The sequence below is a fragment of the Lycorma delicatula genome, chromosome 10 (assembly GCF_047948215.1).
Source record: "Lycorma delicatula isolate Av1 chromosome 10, ASM4794821v1, whole genome shotgun sequence".
Lineage (NCBI taxonomy): Eukaryota > Metazoa > Arthropoda > Insecta > Hemiptera > Fulgoridae > Lycorma > Lycorma delicatula.
The window spans coordinates 21,319,383-21,342,023 of record NC_134464.1 but is presented as its reverse complement, the minus strand read 5'-3'; the positions used below and the strand labels follow the sequence as shown (position 1 = coordinate 21,342,023).

The 22,641-nt window shown below is 30.0% G+C and overlaps 1 protein-coding gene across 5 annotated transcripts in view; it reads left to right on the top strand.

The window, feature by feature from the left end:
- Positions 1–22,641, top strand: part of LOC142331279 (CD109 antigen-like) — a 144,654-nt gene that overhangs the window by 99,947 nt on the left and 22,066 nt on the right. For all 5 annotated transcript variants that reach the window (XM_075377066.1, XM_075377065.1, XM_075377068.1 and 2 more), the window contains 3 exons: positions 12,680–12,863; positions 14,169–14,424; positions 17,684–17,919. In XM_075377066.1, coding sequence (XP_075233181.1) covers positions 12,680–12,863; positions 14,169–14,424; positions 17,684–17,919 — 676 coding nt within the window. The remainder of the gene's footprint in view (positions 1–12,679; positions 12,864–14,168; positions 14,425–17,683; positions 17,920–22,641) is intronic.

Sequence of the window (22,641 nt, the reverse complement as noted above, 5' to 3'; positions counted from 1 at the left end):
CCGCAATTTTCCTGGAAAAACAGGTGGGACCCTATGGTCCCGCTGGTCGAGTGGTTATATATTTGTAGACCTAAAAGTGGGTCCTATAGTTCCCGGTGGGCTGCTGAATACGCAATGGCTTTGTGAAATAAATAATTAAATGAACAATTATCACTATAATAATTATTTATTTTTTATATTTACAAAAACCAGAATTAGAAAACTTATTGTGAATGAAATTTTTCAAAACAAACATCCATACAAAGGGGCACTTTGCACATTATACAAATAAATTTTGTTCTTTTTTCTTGTTTTTTGTACTGCAAACATGGCACCGTCGTTTGGTATTTTCCTTTTTTGGCATGTGTTTGCCAACACTTTGAAGACGCACATCATCTGGTACTCCTACAATTCCTTTCTTGCAGTTGAGGTATGGAGCTGGCTTTCCTTTCCGTTTTCTACTTGTATATCCAGCGATCAGTTGTTGTGCTAGTCGTAACCTAAACTCTAATTGATCTCGATTTGGCTTGACTAGTTTTTTTTAATAAAACCATTTACAATACCGACATCTAAAAACCAGTACAATAATCGGTGTCACCATTTTAACGATCTTCTCCCAATAGCGTATCTTTCTCTGAGCTGATCAAAACGATCGACACCTCCCATTATTTCATTATAGGTTTTAATTGCTATGGGACAAAACAAGTCAATTTGTGATCCATCTTTCAGTCTCCTTTTTATTTCAGTCACATCCGTTGGACTATGGATTGAGGATAAAACCGTCACTGGTTTATTGTCCTGCCACTTTACGGCAGAAATGCCATTTTTCACTAAAAACTCAAACTCTCCTCTTTTCAGTTCTGATTTTTCTTTCATCATGTCCGGGAGACCCTTTCTATTTCCTTTGACTGTTCCTACAGCATAAATATTTTTCACTTTTAACGTTTCAAGTAGTTTCAAAGTTGTAAAAAATTTGTCAAAAGCTACAAGACAAGGGACTTGATCAATATTATCACACAAATTCATAACTACCTGCTCACACAACGAAACAGTTCTTGGCACATTCGAATCTGATTTACCGACATATGGATCAAATTTCAAAATAAATCCAGATTTTGAGTCTGCAAGCACCCATATTTTATATCCTCTTTTGACTGGTTTTAATGGTAGGTATTGCTTTATAGAAGATCGCCCTTTGAATTCCACCACAGATTCATCAACACATAATTGGTTTGATGACACATAGTTGCAGTTAAATTTTGCATTCAAATGCCTAATAATTGGTCTTAGTTTATGTAGTTTATCATAGCCAGGTGAATTTTTAGGCTGAGCAGTTTGATTGTCATTGCAGTGAATATTTTCTCACCAGTATTTGAAGAATGAGAATTATCCAAAGGAATTTCACCAATTTTTGGAGACTTAGAGTAATCCACATTTTCCAACTCCTCCCTTGCAGCATCATCTTCTTCTGGATCACTGACCTCCGCATTATCTGGCAATGAATATAAAAAATTCAATATCTCTTCATCATCTGTTAGACGAATCTGCAAAAGGAAACAAAAAAAAGTTTGTTAATTATATGTCAAAATGACAATATTTTTACAGTAAACTTACCACTTAGTAATAGTTGATATCAGCTATCAAATATTTGTGACAGAAATTTCACTAAGACCTGCCTAAATCAACATTTAGGCTATTACAATGGAACTAACGCTTATAAATACATCTAACTATTGGAAGGCTAACATACATTTTCAAGTAAAAATATTCATTATGCTACTATATTAGAAGAAAATTTATTTTGATATTTATTCAGGAAGGCAGATTCAAAAACATTACTTATGAGTATGTATAAAATAGGTCAACAGACTAATGTAAAAAATAATTTCCTGTCAGAATAACTTTTTGAATGAAAAAATGTTATTGAATCTACCAACTACAAAATGCAAAAAACAAACGTGATGTACACGATTTTATGTTCTGTACTAAGAACTGAGCTAACCTTGTTTTGACACGTGGGAACTATGATACCCACTTCTTAAAATCTCTCTGAAATTGTAATTTAAAACGATACATAAACTATCTATGTCTAAAAGTTACTATAATAATATAAATAAACAAAAATAAATGAGAACTACTTACTTGATCAATTATTTAATTTTCCATTTTTCAATATATTGCCAAAGTCACTCAGAAACTATAACCTCACACCACGTGTTACTAAAATCTTTATACTGGACGCTATTTATATCCCGTAGTTGATTTGAATGATTTTTGTCTTGTTTCGAAAGCTTCCTAATAGACTGCAACACTGTTCAGTAGTGGGTATGAGTGTTTCCAATAAACACAGAAGAAAAAATACATGGTGGGACCTTATGTTCCCAACAACCACGAAAGAGTTAACCAAATCAATTCCAGTATCAGTCGATGACAGCAGTGGCTTCGACGACGGTGGTGGCATTGGTTTTGGTTTATCGAATTTTTCTTTAATTTCTTGGATGGGTTTGATTATCGGTTTGAAGCGCTCGGCAAACAATGCTTCTTCTTCAGCTAAACCCGTAACATAAGCAGCATTTATACGATTAAAACCTTAATTCAATTTTTCAATTTCAACCATTTGTTTTTCCCGCTCAAACATGATTCTATAATTTTTTTAAATTCCAACAAATAGTTTATTAGCGACATTGTTCAGCGTTCGTTGGGGCGATGTTCAGAGTTCGATGCGGCGATCAATCAACGATACCTTAAATTTATCGATACCTTTTTTATAAAAACTTTTATTTTTATCAGAATCTTTATTGATAACTAGAAAACAGTAATGGCTCTTGTTCCAAACGTCCCACATAATGATTTAAAACAATCAAACGACAAATCGACGTTTACGTGTTCATTGTAAATGTGTTGTAAGTTTAGTGCGTCTTGTCTGAATAAAATTATAAAATTACAGTTTTCCCGTATCAGTAGTTTTGGTATTTTACAATACGTTTTCGCTAAATATAAACAGTCGATTTTGTTATGATAACTTCTAGCAAAGCAATTACTGATACTGCTTTGTTTGCATCGTCCAATACCATTATCGAATGCGGTTTGTGGAACCTGATAGTTTTCAGTATATTCATAGTAACCGAGTTCTGGACTTAACATCATCAGTTTCGATAATTTTTTATACAGTGGTTGATGGAGGGATTTTGAAAAAATGTACACATTTTTAAAGCGTAATCCGTTTTCATGAATTAAAAAATTACAAACTATACTCGTCTTACCACAGTTTTAGGGACTGCATACGATGCATCTTATAGTATTTGGTAGCGAAAGACCGTGTTTACTTCATTTGAATGTACTTCATCCCAATGTTGCATTTGCAGTGGGAAAATTTGTTTTCTGTTGTGCTTTCTTCATTGCATCTCTAATATGAAAAATACTTTAACTGTTAACATTGTTAACACAACTCACAACAAGTTGAAAAAGTTATATCAACTCTATGTGTTGGATAAGTAGAAGGAAGTTTTAACAAATCATTGTGTATCTGTCCATCCTCTACATCTTCATACGTATAACATTTATCTACTACACTGATACATCCCAAATTACTATGAAACTTTATTTTTAAATGTACTCCATCCGTAATATCAAAATGATCTAAATTATCAACAGACTTAATTAATCTTTTAATTAATTTTGAAAATTAATTAAATTTTGAAAATGGCTCTACATCATTTTGAAAATGGAACGGTTCTTCTTCTAGATAGAATGCATATTCAAATTTAAATTTTGAAGGAAAATAATTCAAACCTTTATGACAAAAATCTTCATACCATTCCGCAAATTCTACACCAACAATATTATTACTACGAAGCTTCATAATATATATCTAAATATATAAAGCAACAAGTAACTTTTCAATAAACTTTCGTAAATATAATTATATTTACGATCGTATATAATGTATGTAATGCTTTTAATAATTTTCTCAACTCTTTCGCGCAAGTAATAAATTTTCAAGTAAAGATAACACGCCAACAACCACCAAACAGTTGCAACATTATGAGGTAATCTATACAAAAAATTTAAAAAAATTATTATCAATAAACTATTGCTTTTTACCCATGGTACTCGGGTGATTCAAAGAAACGGGAAATTTTGAAAGTTGTGTTGGTAGCCGTGGGCGATTGGTACCACTTGATAAGTGGCGCCAGCCTCTCTAACCTAACCTGCTATTTAGTTGTCATGGATCCTTGGAGTGGTGCGCAACGTGCATTTGCTATCAAACCGTTTTACAAAAACAATGACAGTGTGGAGGGAGCGCGTAGAGAATTTCGCCGTCATTTTAATCTGGGACGACACGACCGTGTTCCATCAGCACATGCAATTAAAACATGGATATCTTATTTTGACGAAACTGGTTCGGCAATGAAAAAGAAACCTCCAGGCCGTGAGCGAACGTCCGTACACCACAGAATGTTCAAGCTTTACAAGATGCTGTCACACGAAGTACACATCGGTCAATCTGTCGTCTCTCAGCATCTTTACAATTGCATAGTTCAAGTGTTCGAAGAATGTTAGTGAAGGACTTGCTATACCATCCATACAAGTTGCAGAACGTCCAGGAACTGAAACCGAACGATGCAGTTGTGCGAGCACAATTCTGTAATGTAATGCTTCAGAAGATAAATGATAACGAAGAGTTTGTTCATGAACTGTGGATGTCAGACGAAGCGCATTTCCACCTCAGAGGATTTGTTAACAAGCAAAATTTCAGATACTGGGCACAAGAAAATCCTACGCAGCTACACCAGCGTCCGTTGCACAGCCAGAAAGAAGAGGAGGTCACCTGGAAGATGTCATTTTTAAAAAATAAACTAAAATGTATGTATCCTAAAATTGCAGCATTTGTACAATTACATGAAATAAAATTCATTTTCTAAAAAAAATTTTTCATTAACGTTATTTAATTTTCTAAATTTCCCGTTTCTTTGAATCACTCTGTATAACTAACTGAAAGTAAATTATAATAAAATTCTAACTAATAATAAAATTCATCACCATCATTATTAACATAATTTTTATCCAATGCAATTAAATTACCAAATCTATCACCATGAAGACTTATTTTTATAAGAATTTTATCAAAATAATAATTTTTATAAATAGGAGCAAAAAATTTTCAATAAAACCAGTAATTTGTTTTTTAATGGTTCCTTAGACGATGGGATGAATGAATATTCAACATTAATTTCATTTTCACAAGATTTGTTTTCTTTTATAGTAGTATGTTATATCCTTTTTATCAAAACTTTTATTTTTGATGTTATTAATAAAACTGCGAAGTGACATGTTATTGTTCATTGTACAAAACATTAAAGATAACTATAAATAAAGTATTGGTGTTCATTCAATATGATTATATGCATTTTACCCCAACAATAACTTTCAAACATAAAAGTTATAAAATGATCAATACAATCTAAAATTTTTACATTTGTTAAATGATTTTTCAGATGATTGAATATCTAAGCATTTAACAAAGCTTTCATATTGTTTTTCTTCTTCTACCCGAAGGATTTTGTTTTCTTTTTCATCAAAATTTTTATTATTACAATGCCACATATTATTTGTCTATATATAGAAAAGATGAAAAAAATTTATCAATAAAGTATTGGCGTTAGGTTTCATTCGACGACTTCACTTAAATTTATCCATGAATTGTAACTTTTATCAAAACCCAACCAGTTACATAGGCCTTGTCGTCTTTTCTTTTGATTATTTTCTCAATTTGGTATACATCCTTATGTTTAGTTTTTTTAAATTCGTGTTGTTAAAGAAGCGACCTTTTATAATATCAATTCTACCATCAATCAATTCATATAAGTAACGGCGTGAGATTCAAAATACCGTATGTATTTTGAATATTCCATCCGTCCAATTAGGCAAATAACCTTTGTCGAATACTTTTTTATATTTGCTTATGTGAACCGCATCGCCAATTTTGAATTTAATTTTAATCGGTTTCCTGTTGTAGTTTTTGTTTAGATTTGCTAGCACTTGCGATTCGTTGCTTTTGTTTACATCTTTCAGTTTAAAGTTTGTAGCTGTATCCTCGGTATTGAACTCGTCTACTAACGCTTGCAGTATATATATACTACAAGACGTCTTCAAAGTTCTGTTGAAACGTTCGTCTATGGCCGCTTTTCTATCTGAAAATGTCGAATAATGCATTAATACTGTATTGTTTCAACAACGCTTTAACGTGTGGATTGTTAAATCCCTTCCCCCGATCCGTTTAGAATAGTTTCATTTTTGCAATTTTCAAATGTCGGTCGCAAGGCAAATGCGACTTCTACACCCGTTTTTTCTTTAGAGGTGCAGCGTACGAAAATTTAGTAAAACAGTCGATAACAGTCAACAATTATTTGTAACCCTTATTGAGTCTAGAATAAGGAAGCATTTCTCCTAAGTCTGCTTGGTATAGATCATTCAAACCTTTGAGTTCATTTTTTCTGGTTGGATAATTGCGCCTAGCCGGCTTATGTAATTCTGTCGCTAAATCGGCTTTAATTGACATTGTTCTAGTACAATAAAAAAATTACGTATTGAAATAATGTATTCTAAACGAAGCAATGACGTTACTCGGTATGTTTCAGCGAATTCATGTGTCTATGTCTTTCGCGCATGTCGATCTCATCAACGGTTCAAAAAAGCTATTTTTATCATCTTTAAAGTATTTATTATATTAACAGCTGCTGTTTAAACAGTCCAATATCCATCGCTGTATTAAAATGATTACATTTCCTTATAATTTAAGTTAGCGGAGGATAAAATTGTAAAATTTTACACGGTTTGGATCTCTTACTTTTTTATAAACGATTTCATTATTGGGATATCTTTTTCTTAATTTTTACAATGTATTTTTTATATATCCAAATTGAACGCGAATAGCATAATTATATGCTATGATTATAATTATATAATCATTCGGATCGTTTTTATCCAAAATTACTAGACAATTGTCTCTCATCATATGATAAAAGTGTGGACAAATATGGTATTGCCATAATTTTAAGTTTTTTACTTTAATGTTTAATTCATCGTTTTGCAACTTTTAAATTTTTGTTGGTTAAGTTAAGATGTTTTTTTTTTTCATCTAGTACTTTTTCAGCATGCAATCTTTCCGTAATATTTTCAAGCTCTTGTACTTTCAATTGCAACTGAGCATTATCATCTTCATATACCTTAAAATCTTTGATGAAATAATCTTTTATAATTTTATTACAACTAATATAAAAACTTTGGGATATCCAAGAACTTATTGCTAGTATTAAATCGTCACAAACATAGATTTATCTTATGATTTCGCAGTTACCACCGGTAAATTTAAACATTATTCCATAGGCTCAGATCTGAGCCGATGCATCGGGTGGGATCTGAGCTGATACATCGGCCCGAATTCGGCTCGATGAAAAATATTGTAATAACTCTTTAGATTATTTATTTTCTAATCACTTTTTAAATCTTTTTCCATCATCTTGACATAATTTTGTTGCATTAAAAAACCCGCATTCGTATCGATAATTAGCTTAAAATCAACGAAAATATCATATGAATAGTTGTCTTTGATCTTTTCGTAGCGTACATTAAACTTATTGTTGCAAATCTATAAATGAACGAAAATTTATGACAACAATAAGATGCTGAATTTACATATACATACTTTTATATGTAGATGTATAAAAAATGTCTAATATTTTCGAAAAATTGAATGGTTTAAATTATAGTAATAATATTAAAAACATTAATGAAATGATAAACAATACACAATATAAAATTGAAAACATGGAGTATACAAACACTAGAAACGGTGATTCGATTATTGCAGAAATTGAAGGTTTTGGGAAAATGAATGTTTTACCGCAAAGATTTAATAATCTTATAGAATCTGATTTGAATGAAATCAGTCAAACTAAAGATCTTTATATCATATATAAGGGATTAAAAAAATGAACAATGGTCAAAGTTATCATGATGTAAAGTTAACACGCGGTATTGATGTTCCATATTAAATTGTACATATTTAGGCAATATACTCGTTTTGTATCAAATGTAGATTTAGAACGTTATCACGTAATTGTGTCGTGATTGAAAAAATAGAAGATCTAGTTGTAGTATTTGTAACGAAACTAAACTAACGTATTTTAAAACTAATTAGGGAAATCAAACTTGGTAATAAAATGGGTATAGACTATTTTTTTTTTCATATAAACGCCTCAGTTCTAACGGAATATTATAATACATTCGTTCTGAGATAACATACAAGATGAAATCTATACTCCTAATGACCCCAAGCCAGTGTTTTAACGTTATCTACACGCGGAAGATTTCGTCTTTTATTTTCTTCACCATATATTCATTGATCTTTTCATGACCGTATAGTAGTGTGTCTGTATTATATTCCAGTACGAATCTTTATCATCATACGGAGAGAGAGCTATTTTACGTTGTTCAAGCGTGTAAATTTGATGTTCAAAACTACGTAATGATTTTGATATGGAATATGTGACATTTTTATTAAACAATCTTTATACAATTAGTGATATAAAGCTTTCAAACTATAATCGGTATGAAATATAAGAGAACCTTTTTTTAATCCGTTTGGCTGTTTTTTTTTTTTTTTTTTTTTTTGCTTTAAATAATCTACATCATCTCCCCAAAGTATTGAATACATTTTCGCTCTTAACCCAACCAAACTAGTAAATACGAACCAGTAATCCCATTTACCTTTTAAACGACCTATATCGTAATTACTCGACGCTAAACACTTCCGTCTGTTTGATTCATATATTTCAGATCTTCGCCTTCAAAATGTTCATCTTTCGGTATAATTGAATATAATTACGAATCTGTATCGGTCATTAGTAGTTTTATGTTTTCATAGACGTATCTAAGTAAAAAATGGTTGTGGTGATAATCATACATGATTAGTTTAGCTAAACCCGTTACAGTTAAACCTACATATATGGACTTGTTTAAGTACATATTTTCTTCAACATTGATAGTCCAACCATATCGTTTCCATAAATATAATAATGTTTTACTCTTGGACTTGCGTTTAATTTTTAAACATATTTTTATCGTTAACTAAACGCATATAGATTCGCTTTCTTACATTTTCAATAGTTTTTCCACATACACTGCTGATTAGTAGTTTATATACTTCTTTCAGTCGGATCCTTTGTACGACACCACGTGTAGAAATTTTTCTCAACATAATCTTTCAACCATGGAGATCGATTGAAACAAATGGCGTTATGTATTTTCAACATCAACCCCTGTTGAAGGTATAATTTTAAAGTTCTATAATGTAGATCGTATTTACTTTTATCTTCCAAAGTACACAATAATTTTCTACATGCTACACGTTTTTCATCGTTAAGAAACGGAAAAATAATACTATTTGGGAATGGATTTTTTCGCTGACGCGAGTGAAAAATCTTTATTCGATTCGTGGAGATGTTTAAAACATGGTAAATCAACTTCTAAAGTATAACCCGGTCTCTGCATTATCTTTCACATCGGTTTAGTTGTTTACCAAATATTCAATTTTGTTTTCGTTACACCATCTGAATCCGTCTACGAGCAGAGGTTCCATCATATATTTCCCTTAAAGAGACCAAACATCGTAACATTTAATCACTTTTATCGGTTTGTTTTATCCTAATCGTTTATTTGCGGATCGTTAGAAGGGCGTAACGATTGGGAATCATCGAAAACCTCCGTGAATGCCTTTATCAGAAAACAAACACATATCAGGATCTGTAACCAATTCTATCTACAATTTAGTGGCTTTTAAAGCGGCAAACCATGATAAATGCGTCGCAGTAAGATAATTACACGGATCTAAATCGTTTATTTCCATTGCTTTATTACGAAAGCGTTCAAATACATCAGCCAACAACTTGACACCAATTTTATATATAAGTCATGATATTCACCGAGCTTGTTAATTTTAAAACGATTCCAAACATTTTGCGCGTGTTCATAATCTAATTCGGAGATGTTTTCTTTCTTTGAATCATTATAAAACGCTTCGATAGGCGGTAGTTGTGTTTCATTGAAAACAAATGCGGATTTAATGTATGTATAGGGATAAACGCCTTTTTGTTGAATTAATAGGTTCAACATACAAAAACTACCTGTTTCATGATTTTTTTTTTATATCACTTCGAAACTATGTGTAAGTTGTTAAACTTACACATAGACAATAAACATCCAAACAAAATTCGGTAAGGTGTCATTGATTTACCAACAGCAAATAAACTATCCACCAATTCATCCAGACTGTAAGACAGAAGTTTATATGAATCCATAAATCGATACGATATTTTATTCTTGAGGATTAACGATATATAAGTTTTTCACTATTGTTTACTACACAAGAAATTTCAAATTTACTTTCTTTTTTTTCAACTCGTCCATCGCCAATACAATGTGATGTGAATCGTATCCCCACAGGTTGTGGAATACTACTAGTACATACGTTACGCGTTTACAGTTTAAACTGCAATTTTCATGTGCCTCACCGATAAATTTATCGGTAGTATGAGAATGGTGTCTTACACGATTGTTTCACATGTAACGCATTTAGTGTCTTGTTGAAATTTGTTATCATCTTCTGCGGTCATAGTTAAGACTTTTTCATTTAATAATTTCTTTTCAAAATACTCATATTTTTTACATAACTTAAGAAATTTTTCAAACACTTGATCATCGTCCGAATGAGCTCTGTATGGTTTTGTTTCTACAACCGAATCGTTTATAACATAACAACAACAACCCGATAGTTTATGAATGTCTGTTTTAGTTGTATAACTAGTGTGGTAGGTTTAGGATTTGCGATATGATTTTGAAAGATAAACTATTCAAAATCAGCATATATAACAAAAGGCACGCAGAGTGCTGAATGATCTTTATATGACAATATATTACCGCGTTTCTGTTACTCTCCCTTGCCAATCCATTCTTTTAGTATTCTAATTCTCTGAACCTTTCCTTGTTTACAATGTTCAATATGTATTCGAGTCATTTTACGCTTCCGTTTCACTACTCCGAGATTTAAAGCAGTACAAACAATAGGGACAATAATCAACTTTTCTTCGACTTTTATTCATATCACCCAACAGTATTGATAAGCCGTTATATCCGTTTTTCATATTTATTAGAATATAATGTAACCGATTTAATGTAAGATCGGTTAATAACAACCAAACCACTGTTTTTCGATTATTTTTCGCACATTTTAAGTATACATTTTTAGAATTAAGATTCATAATCATGTTCGATATCATATCACCATACATTTACACCGATATGTTTTGAGCTTCAAATTTATCAATATGTTATACGCAAACAGAATACTTAATTGTTGCCATATTTAAATGATTTTCAATTTTTTTATGGTATGAAATTCAATAATGCCTTCCGTTACCGAATAGGTTAGCTAAAATACACCATCAGAAATATTTTTGATCATTTTATATTGATTACAGCTTTTTTCTAACTTAAAGAATTTGGTAATGGTAAATATCATCCGTTTCCACCGCAGAGTGTTTCGAATTCAATTATCGAAAGATCCAATCCCAATATTTTGTTCACCCAACCGTTACTCATTTGAGTAAACTTTGCGAAAGATTCGTTAATTTTATCATATGCTTCTAAATATTGTTTTTCCAAATCGGTTTGATTTTCACAAACATTAAGTGCGTACCTGGTGCTGCTATGAAAACACGCAACAAAGAAAACGCATTTATCACCTACGCATTTCTTCTTTTCGACTACAACAATATAATATTTAATATTGTTTCCTTTACATTTTTTCGTTTGAAATTTTATAACATTGAATAAGTTACCTTATTTTTTATAAGCATTAAAAATTCGTAAATATCTATATAATTTTTATTTTCGTAACATTCCTATTTTTTTTTTAAATACACATCCAAACTAATTTTAAAAAAAATACTCATTTAATTATATGTAGTAGTTTCTGAGCTAAGTTTATTTTAAATTGCTACAATCTTTTTCGATGACTGTATTATAAAAATTCTATGTATCATAATATTTAAGTATCTGCATATTAAATATTGTTTAGACTATTGAAGATTTTTTTTGACGATTATATCACTAAGAGATGATTTTTGTCATTTTTATAAGTCTGTTTGTAATTGAAAATATTTGTAAAAATCTCTGTTACTGAAAATGATTGAAATCTTTGCAATCGAAACGCTTATCACGACAAATTTAAGGGCGCAAAGCATAATCAGAAACTATTTTCTGCTAATTTTTTGCATATTTTGCATTCTATCAGAGATGTTATAAGAACAAAACTTAATACTCATACAATTGTAACAAATATTGCCTTTAAAGTTGTGAACAATAGAAATGCAAAATAAATATCAAAACCTAATGTGTACACTACTTAGGTCATGATTAAAGGTAAAGGTATGATTCTCATCTATGTTATAAAATTTATATGTTAAGATAAGAAATGCTGCTGTATTTTATTTTTTTTAATTTAAGCATTGTTTAAATAAAAATTCTAAAAATGGAATCTGTCAAAACATTGTTTTTGATCAATTTTTACATAAAAGTACACCATAGAATTGTACTTTACAAGTACAAGTAATGGTTTTACAAATTGTTTACTTTTTAGGTTAACTGCATGGGCTTTAAGGATTTTTAAACATGCAACATTTCCAGACTGGGAAAATGTTCTTTATATTGATCCCCAAGTCTTTGCTCGAAGTATTACATGGTTGTTAAAATTCCAGACTTACAGTGGAAGCTTTCGTGAATATCCTCTGGTCAGTTACATTGACTCAAAAATGTTTTTAAATGTAAGTATAATTAATCACTATGTTTCATATTTTGTTATATATATGTAACAGGCAGTCAAGTTGCATTTGGCCCAATTTTATTTTTTCATTATTAGTGATAGTCATATTCTGTTAGTTTAAGTAGTATCCAAATTGGAAGTTCATACAGTGACACATCTTCTCTGGTCAAGGACTTGTAATCCTACTAAAATTCATTACCAACTGAGTGAAGTGTATGATGTCTGCAGCATCATACTAACAATCCCAAATGGTGAAAGCTGTTTAAAAATGAGTGCATGTATATCAAAGATGATTACCATTAGGGTCCATCAACTTCAGCAATGGATGACAGTGTTGAATCGGTTCAAGAACTGTTGCATGCAAATAGGCAAATCACAGTGCAACAAAATTGTGCGTGATTTGGGTATGTTACATGAAAGTGTGCACATTTCCTCTGAATGCCTGAACTGTTGAAAAATTTGTACTTGGTGGCTGCCTTCTTTATTGATAGAAGAACAGAAGGGAAACGTTTTCAAATAGCTCTTGCATTTTTGAATCATTATGAGAAGGAATATTGTAATGACACTGATGCTACTTGCCTAGTTAGTAATTATTAAAAAATTTTCTTTTCTATTTAATAGTTCTTTCTAAGCAATGATGCTCACAATTAATACGATTCTCTGCATATAATTAATTGTACCTTGTATTTCTCTGTTAAGATGGATTTATTGATTTGAGTAATATTAAATAAAAAAAACAATTTTAAACATTTTTATTCATAATAAGATTTTTAACAAAACCATAATATATTTCTCATAATGCTCCTTTGTCGTATTTCATTATATTTGTTTTACTGTTATTCATTTTCAAACTAAATCCATAGTCCTTGAAATATAGATCATCAAATATTTTCTGACATACAAATATCTTGTATTGTCTTTGTCCTTATTCTTCTAAGATTATTCATCTCAGTTCTGGAAACCAGAATGGCCTTCTTTGTACCCATACATTTTCTGAAACTGAACTGCTTCATGTAATAAAATTCCACCATATGTTCTATTTGCTTGTAAACTAGTAAATACTTTGTATGCATGATATCTTAGATTGTTCTCAAACTTTCTACTTCATGCTTTCTTTGTTATGGTAACAAAATGATTACTTAAGCATTAAATCTGAGAGTATATAATAATCTGAGAGTTTAATAGTAATAATTAACTATTAAGTGGAAATTAGGAATAAAAGTTGTAGTTTAATTGAAATTTAATAAAAGTATTTCTGTGAATAGAACTTTCAGTTGTTATATAAAGTTTATTAAATTTTCTGTAGGATTCAGATGTATCACTTACTGCACATGTACTAATAACACTAACGGAAGTAGTAAATGGTGGTGTGGTTGGAGGAGAAGTAAGGGCTGCTGCAACAACAGGAATTCAAAGCGCTGTTTTTTATTTGGAACGAAAGCTATCAGTACTATCTGATCCATATCTTATTACCATATCTACATATGCTTTAACCATAGCAAATAGTAATAAAAGAGAGCATGCTTTATTAATCATGCAGAAAGTTAGCCAACAGAATGTGGGTATGTATGTATATATTAAGTATAAGGACATATATTATAAAATAAGTGTAATCCCAAAATTGATTGTGTTTTTCCAGTGGTTACTTATGAAAGTAGGTGTTTTGGTGCAAGAAATTAAAATAAAAAATTCTTTCATTGCTTTATTTATTATTCCTTTCTTAAGGTTGCAGGACTTCTTTATAGATTTTTTTAATACTCTATGATAGTACTGGAGCTTTTAAATCAAGCCATAAGCTCATACTTCCACCCGTACATACAATCTCTAAAGATAAGCTCTACAGATAAACACAAAGGAATTGATAAAGACAGTAATCTCCAAAGATAGATTGTATTATTAAATGTTTTCTTGGATCTATTTATTTATTGAAGTATGAAGTCCTAATCAAATAAAAAACTGCCTTCTATTAAATTTAAATTATAATGAACTATCTAGTAGCGACCTCCATGTGGAGTAATTGTATTTCAGGCTTTTACCTGGATGATTCTAGATTTCAAGGATTAAATCCTGGTCAGATTTCACATTCTTCACATGCTAAAAAAATGTATCTTATCCTAACAAAAAGTAGGCAGACTGTAACTGGAAGTCAGTGTGTAATTGCCAGTATGAATTAATTGAGTTACGTATTACCACGTCAAAAGGAACTCTTTTGCCTACCAAATTCCTCAGTTGAGAACTCAACATGTTCACTGCATCTTTTTTCAATCTATCTAGTCCACTTGTAACATATTTATATTACTAGTTATGCCATTCTACTCATATTTTTTACATATAACGTTGACTTTATATATGTGCTACAGTACAACATTTGAAGCACCAATATGCTATCCTCCTATGAACCTAGAAAATATTGCTCATCTGCTGCAGCCTAAGCAGTGTCAGGATGATAGAATGATTTCTGCTCTATGTATATTATGTTAGCAGCACTGAGCATTAAATCAAAACAGTTTTCAAATAAACCTTTTTACTGGTAGTATTGTAAAATTCGTTAAGCCAATACTTATGCCAATAATTCATAATATATCATGACTTCAAATTTTAGCTATAAATGTGTTGGAATAGTTCTGTTTAGAAAAAAAGCTGTTTTGTAAAAAAGCTGTCCAACATTTTAAAATAAAGCATTTCAGCTTGTTTGTCAAGATAATATTAGATGTTTTCAAAAAATTAGTGACGTAGCGCTTTATGATAAAATCTACATCTATAAGTAAATGTTACAGTTAAGCTATTAAACAAAGTAAGACAGGAGTCAAACAGAATAGTATTATGTACTCAGTTCTCAGTAAAAAGAAGAATAGTTATCATTTTGCAGTCACCACTTGCTGTGTTAATCAGCAGACTTAGTGGATGACTAGTTATGGAGGAGCTGAAACAGATGGATTAGCAGATAGTTCTTGTTGTGACAGCTCTGAACTGTGACAGAGAGAAGAACTCTCAAGAAGAGCTGTGACAGCTCCCCTTCTTGTCCCTTCTGAGTTATTTTTTCTGTCTCAACTAACATTATTCACAGGTAGTTATTTGACATTTTTACATTTGAGATATCTGTCTTAAAATTAAGAGGATAAATTGGTGAAAATTTGTAAAAACAAGGTTTGCTATTAATGCGTAGTTAATTCCATGTCTAAATCTGGAGTAAAATAAATTTTTGGATAATTCATCTGCTTTAATTTTATTTGTTAAGAACAGTATTATTGATGAAATTCTACAACTTGAAGATAAAACAAATTGTTTTATCCTCAGTGGGTGAGGAACACCCACTGTTCCTCATTTTGATTACCTTATACTTAGTTAATGTCCATTTCACAAAGTTGTTTTTATTCCTGAAAATGAGTGGAATAGGTGACTTTTTTTATAATGCATGCTATCTGTAAACACTCATTTTTTTTAATCGATGGATAAAGGCTTGATGAAAATCCATCACAATTAAAAAAATAAGCATATGTTATTATTTTCACAAAATTTATTTAAAAAGTATAGCTGTTTTGGTACACAGTACCTTCCTCAGATGTTATGTACAGAATATTTATTTAAAAAAAAAATTACTTTCAGAATAAACTTTTAAATAAATTTTGTAAAAATCAAGTAACATACTGTCTATTTTCTTTGTTTTTTTTACAATTTATAAATTTGTTAACTTCATTCTCCTGCCTCATTCTCTTTTATTCCTATAATAATTATATTTCTATCTGAAAAAAAACTGAATACTTAATAGAAAATAGTACAGATTAATTCTTCAACATAAATAACTTAGTACATATTACAATATACATATGTAAGGCCATACATATTACTTTAAAAACTGATTTAGGATTCCAGTTGGATATTATACATTGTATACTTATAATTGAATTGAATAAGTATATCTTTTTATAAGAACACTATTGTTCATTTCAACCAGTTCTGCATAGAACAGAGTGAAAATAATCACTAGTACAAATCAATTTTTTTTTTACATACTGGTAAACTTTTTTTTTTTGCTTACTGGTAGCAAAGGATCTATGAACATTATCTATGTTATTAACATTATTATAATCTACATTTACTATTAGCAATAAATTAGAAAATACTCAAAAACAGTTTGTAAGAATTATGTAAAGTATAAAGATTAGTTGGCCACTTTTATTATTAAACAATCATCAGTAGATAATAAGAATCTACTATTTTTGTATAAAAAAGGGGAAAAAATAATAATAAAGAATTACTATATAAATTATTAATAATAATTAAATAAATCATTTTATGAAACACTGCAAAGAGAAGTATTTTTATCTGTGTTCATTAAAAATCAAATTAAATGTGAGAAATTGAAGTATGGATTTTAGATAATCTGAAAAGTTTTCTAGGTTTTTCTATTTGTTTCAATAACTGTGTAGTGAAACTTTTTCTTTGTATTTTGAGACAGTATCAAAGTACTACTGTGGAGTAAGTATTTATTGCTTTTAAAATGTAACACTTCTTTTATGTCACTTCTAATTCTGTTACAACCAAATAGTTTGTTGATTTTATTTCACCCTTTAGTTTGATAATTCAACAATTCTTTCCTTAATCTATAATATATATTATTAATTTACTATGTTATTAATTATGTTAATTATTGTTAATTTACTATGTTATTAATTTTACTATGTTATATATATTATTAATTTAAGTTACTATGTTTCCAGATATCATCTAGCATTAATTTTAATATAAAATTATATATTTCACTTAATCATTTTCTCTAAAAATCTTTGTAAATTAATGAACATAAAATCTATTTTACAGAAGGACTAGTGTACTGGTCAAGATATTCAATTCCACCAAATCCAATTAAAATAGAAAACCAAAGGCCATTTAAGCAACCTCGTTTGTATCATGAAGGTGACTCAATTGCTGTAGAAGCCACATCATGGGCATTGCTTGTAAATTTGTATAGGGATGGAGTGACAGACTTAGCAGAAAAAATAGTTCAGTGGTTAACAACTATTCGCATGACTTGTTCTGGATTTATTTCTACAGTAGTAAGTATTGAAATAGTGTAAAATGGATGTAAGATCTGTTATCGAAATTTATTTATGCATATATTTTTTAATTCGGTATTTCATGATATAATTATTCGATTTTTCATTAAGTTAAGAAGTTCAATGCATATTTTGGTTACAACAGTGCACATAAGTGGTTTTTTTCAATTCTGTATCGTATTTTGAATAGTCAACATTTTTGTTAAACATTCTTATCATGATTATAATCATGAAGAACATTTATGTATCAAATGAAACTGACACTGATGCTCAGTATGAAGGATCTGTCTCTGTCTGTCTCTTTCTCACTCTCTCTCTCTCTCTCTCTCTCTATATATATATATATATATATATATATATAAACACACACATTAATATATTGACCATTGTGTTAATAAAATTTAAAGTTTAACTTATTAAAGAACTTATTATTAATTTTAACTTATCTAATTACTCTGTTTTGGTTTATATAATATTAAATATATAATATAATATAATATATAATATATATATTATGTATATATATACACACACACACACACATATACGTCTTCTGCTAACACTTACAGTTGATTCCTGAAAATTCAAGAATGCTAATGAAAACATTAAATGCATGGAAAATAAAGAAAAGTGTTCTTTTTCAAATTTGGTCCAATGTCTATGATTTTTTTATCATAAACTTAATTTGTGAAGAAAAATGTTAAAAACCTTAATTTCTTGACAGAATATAGTGAAAAAGTGTTGATGATTTGTTACAAATTTGACAAGTGGTGCTATTGATGATGTCTGATACAAGGTTGATGCAGAGTTATGAAGTTACTCACAACAAACCTGACATCACCATAAACATAATTTTGACAAACTGGAAATTTAATGATTCTTTGTTTAAAAACATTATTTCTTTTAATTTACAGTTAAATTAAAATAAAATTACTGATACTTTTTGTGAGTCTTGTTTGACCAATTTTAACCCTTAAAAAATAGTAATTACACTGATGTGTAAGCTAATCAATAAAAAGGTTAATTTTTCTTTTGTGTATAATAATTACAAAGTTCTTAAATATAAAATAATTAGTTCAATTCTCAAGATATCATTTTCATGGCACCATTCTAGGTTGATTATTATTGTTGTGGCTTTTTTCACAAGCCTGCAAAATTCATAATGTTGTTTGTTAATGCAAAACAAACTTTGTTTGAAGGTTTGTTCTGAAGAATAAATTACTGAAATTATTGTTCCAAGAAGTTTTTAAGAAAGAAATTTTGAGTAAGACACTAAGATTAATTCATATTTACAAGTGAGAGTATTCATATTTCAAACCAGAACAAGTGTTTCTTGAAACACCAAGCAAGTGACTGAAATGATAAAAATTTTACAATGCAATCAATGAAGATCATTGCAGGGCTCATGATGAAATTTCTGAGATGACTGACTTTTCTTAAAGTTAATGTCAAAAAATGTTAAAACATTTTTTTTTAATTAAGCCTGCTTTTGGAGAATTTGTTTTATTTTTTGATCAAAAATCAATAAAGCAGTAATTTGAATGTTTCTCATTTGAGGGATGTATCTCATTTCTCAATTGTCTACTTCAATTAATCAAAATGATGAATTTTTTCTGGATTGATTATACATGATTCAAATTCAATTTTTTTGTTTTTGGGTATGAGTATTCATAAGATCAGTATTATTGATGTTTGGTTGTATTAATAGTAACTGATGGATTGATGATTTCTTGTATTATATATAAAATTTTAATTGACGGGATTGCAAAGAATATAAGTTTAAAATTATTTAGTTTTTCTAAAGTTGTATCTAATGGTGATATTTGATAATACAATTATGACCTGGGAATTGTAGCATCAAGCCATTTGAAAATTTGAATTTATTAAAAAATAAATCCAACATTTAAATTGGTTCTTGAAGAAGAGAGAGACAGGTCTGATCCTTTAATAAGGCCATATTAATTAATATTTTTATTTATACTGTACATGCTAATAGAACTGCGCAAAAAATAATTTGTTCCTTTTGGACAAATTGTTTGTGAACAATTTTATTTGAATGTATTAACAGAATAGTCTGTGAAGAAAATATTAATAGAATATACTTAGTAGTATCTATTGCCTAGACTTAGCACCATCTAATTTTGATGTGAATAAACAGTTGCTAAGTGTAGGTAATTGAATCCTCCTTAATCTGGAAAATTTAGTAGACTCATCTATGCTAGTTACATCTTAAAGCTTAAACACATCTTGGTTTTCGCTTCAACCATGCATTTGTCAAACTTTCCTTGCATGTTTTACTGCTGGTTGCATCATATCATCCCTCTACCAAGTCAGTATTTCTGCCATCAATCTGATCGAGTTCGTCAAGGGAACTATTGTCTTTTAAACTTATCAATTTTATTATGTCATTTGATGAAAGTTAAGAATATGAGAAGAAAACAACGAACAAACAATTATTATTAAATTTGTTGTTGGAACTCATTATTGTTCTTGAAACACCTAGAGTTCCAAAGGTCATGGAAGAAAAAAGTGTGTGGAACAGTATAACAGAGCAATACTTTCATGCAACTGGGAAAGAAATCAGTGTTGCTCAAATGAATAATCTATAAACCAACATGAAGAGCCAGATAAGAAGAAAACCAACTTAAAAGAAACCAGGAATACAACCAATTAAATTACAAGACTGAGAAAAAGATCTATTGGTGTTACTTTCCCAAGAAGAACATCCCGTGTTTAATACCTGTAAGTACCTGGAAGTGTTTCAGTAGGTGAAAAATTTTTACAAAAGGAACTAATGAGTGTTAGTAAAGTGACAGTAATTTACCAGCAGATATGACCTTATCAAAAGACATATACTACCTTGAGTCCCACACGCTAGAACTAGCATAAAAAAGCTGATGTAAATTTACACTGACAAAGCCACATATATGTCACTGTCTAGTTGGAAAAGCTGATGTTAATTAAGCAGTTCAAACTGAAAGAAAGAAAAAAGAGCTTGAGAAATTGAGTAAATCTTTAGTTGACAATTCAACTCAGGAAAAATTCAGTTACTAACCCTTATCTTTTTCCTTAATAGAAGGTAAATGAATAAAGTAGTAGAAAAAAAAAATTGAAAAACTTTATTTGTGTGTGGTGTGTGTGTGTGTGTGTGTGTGTGTGTGTGTGTGACAAAATTTGTAACAAAAATTAAAAATATAATTTATTTTTTGCTGTTTTCCTTTTTTTGTTATAATTTTCTTTTTACGTGAGAGGGTTTGAATTTTATATTTTTTTACCATAGTTTTTATAAAATTATACTACAATTTATCTTTTTTTTTTATTGCCTTATTACAATAACTTCTATGACTAAAAAATTAAATTATAAATTTAAATTTTATAATTATATGAAAATCAACATCTCCTGGAACTTTTCTACTTGAACTTTGGCCGCTTTGTTCTCATGCTTCCCCCAAATATTTTCTTAAAAATTTCCATACTCTCATTCTCTGCTTCCTCTCCAACTTCCAAAATATAATAAAATGGGTCATTCAAGTGCTTATCAATGTTATGCAGCATGGCACATGTGACTGCCAGTTTGGGGATATTTTCTACGTTAACTTAAACGCAATTATAAATGGTGGAGAACCTTTGCTTTACATTGTATGACATTTCTTGGTGGCTTAAACAGAGTGACTCACCTTGGAAATATTCCGTAGTAATCACCAAGTAAAAAGGTATAACCATCATACTAAGAAATGATTTTCCTAATGGGACTATATCTCTATATCTAGCATCATGCATGATACTAGACCATTCTGCACTTGTAAATTTCTCATCAGCATCAACTGTAGCTTGCACATTGATAATAGCATACCTTTATCAGTTTACATACTCATTGCCATGAACAGTTGGTTTGTTTTTTTATTTGTGTGCAGTCCAATACACCTACTACTACAGTTGGCAGACAAAAACTAGTTTGCCAGTCTAACTTAGCATTATTCATTTCCTTCATTGTGGAGGGAAAGTTATCCAATTGTGTGTTTTGTTAAGAAACCCATCCATAATGAAATTGACAGATTTACAAACTGTTGTCCTATCACTCCAAAATCTTCTGCTACTCCACTTTGGAAGCCTGGATCACCCATACAATGTCCATTTTATACAATATCCATTTGTTTTCTAGGAGTCCAAGCTACTCCTTGCATTTCTTAGCAAAAATTTTGCTGTCAAACAGTCTACATTTCCGCTATCAAAACATAACAGTTCCTTACATTTACTTATATCTTTTCGAACACGGTATATTTCTCTTATCTGACCAGCATGAACATTGCCATGATTATGAATGAGAATTCAACTGACAAGCCCTAAAATATTAACATGCCCCATCACAGTCTTGTAAAATGTAGAGATACATCTAGACTGAAAAAGTAGAATCTACTCTTTATTCACACCAAACTTTGATGTATCTAACTCATCCAGGGAGTCCAAGATGTATCTAGTCGTAGTAGATTCTACAGTTTTTATTTACATAAAACTGAGATATAACTCAAAAACATATAAGATTTAGCAACAACCACTTTTTATTAACTTCACCTAATGACCTAACATGTGGAGCATGAAGTAACAGTGACTGAATTCTTCACCTCAAAAATACCTACCCACACAGCCTTGAACATCCTAAGCAACAACAAGTCTGTTCACCTTCATCCTTCTCATTCTCTCAACCTCACACAACATGAAATT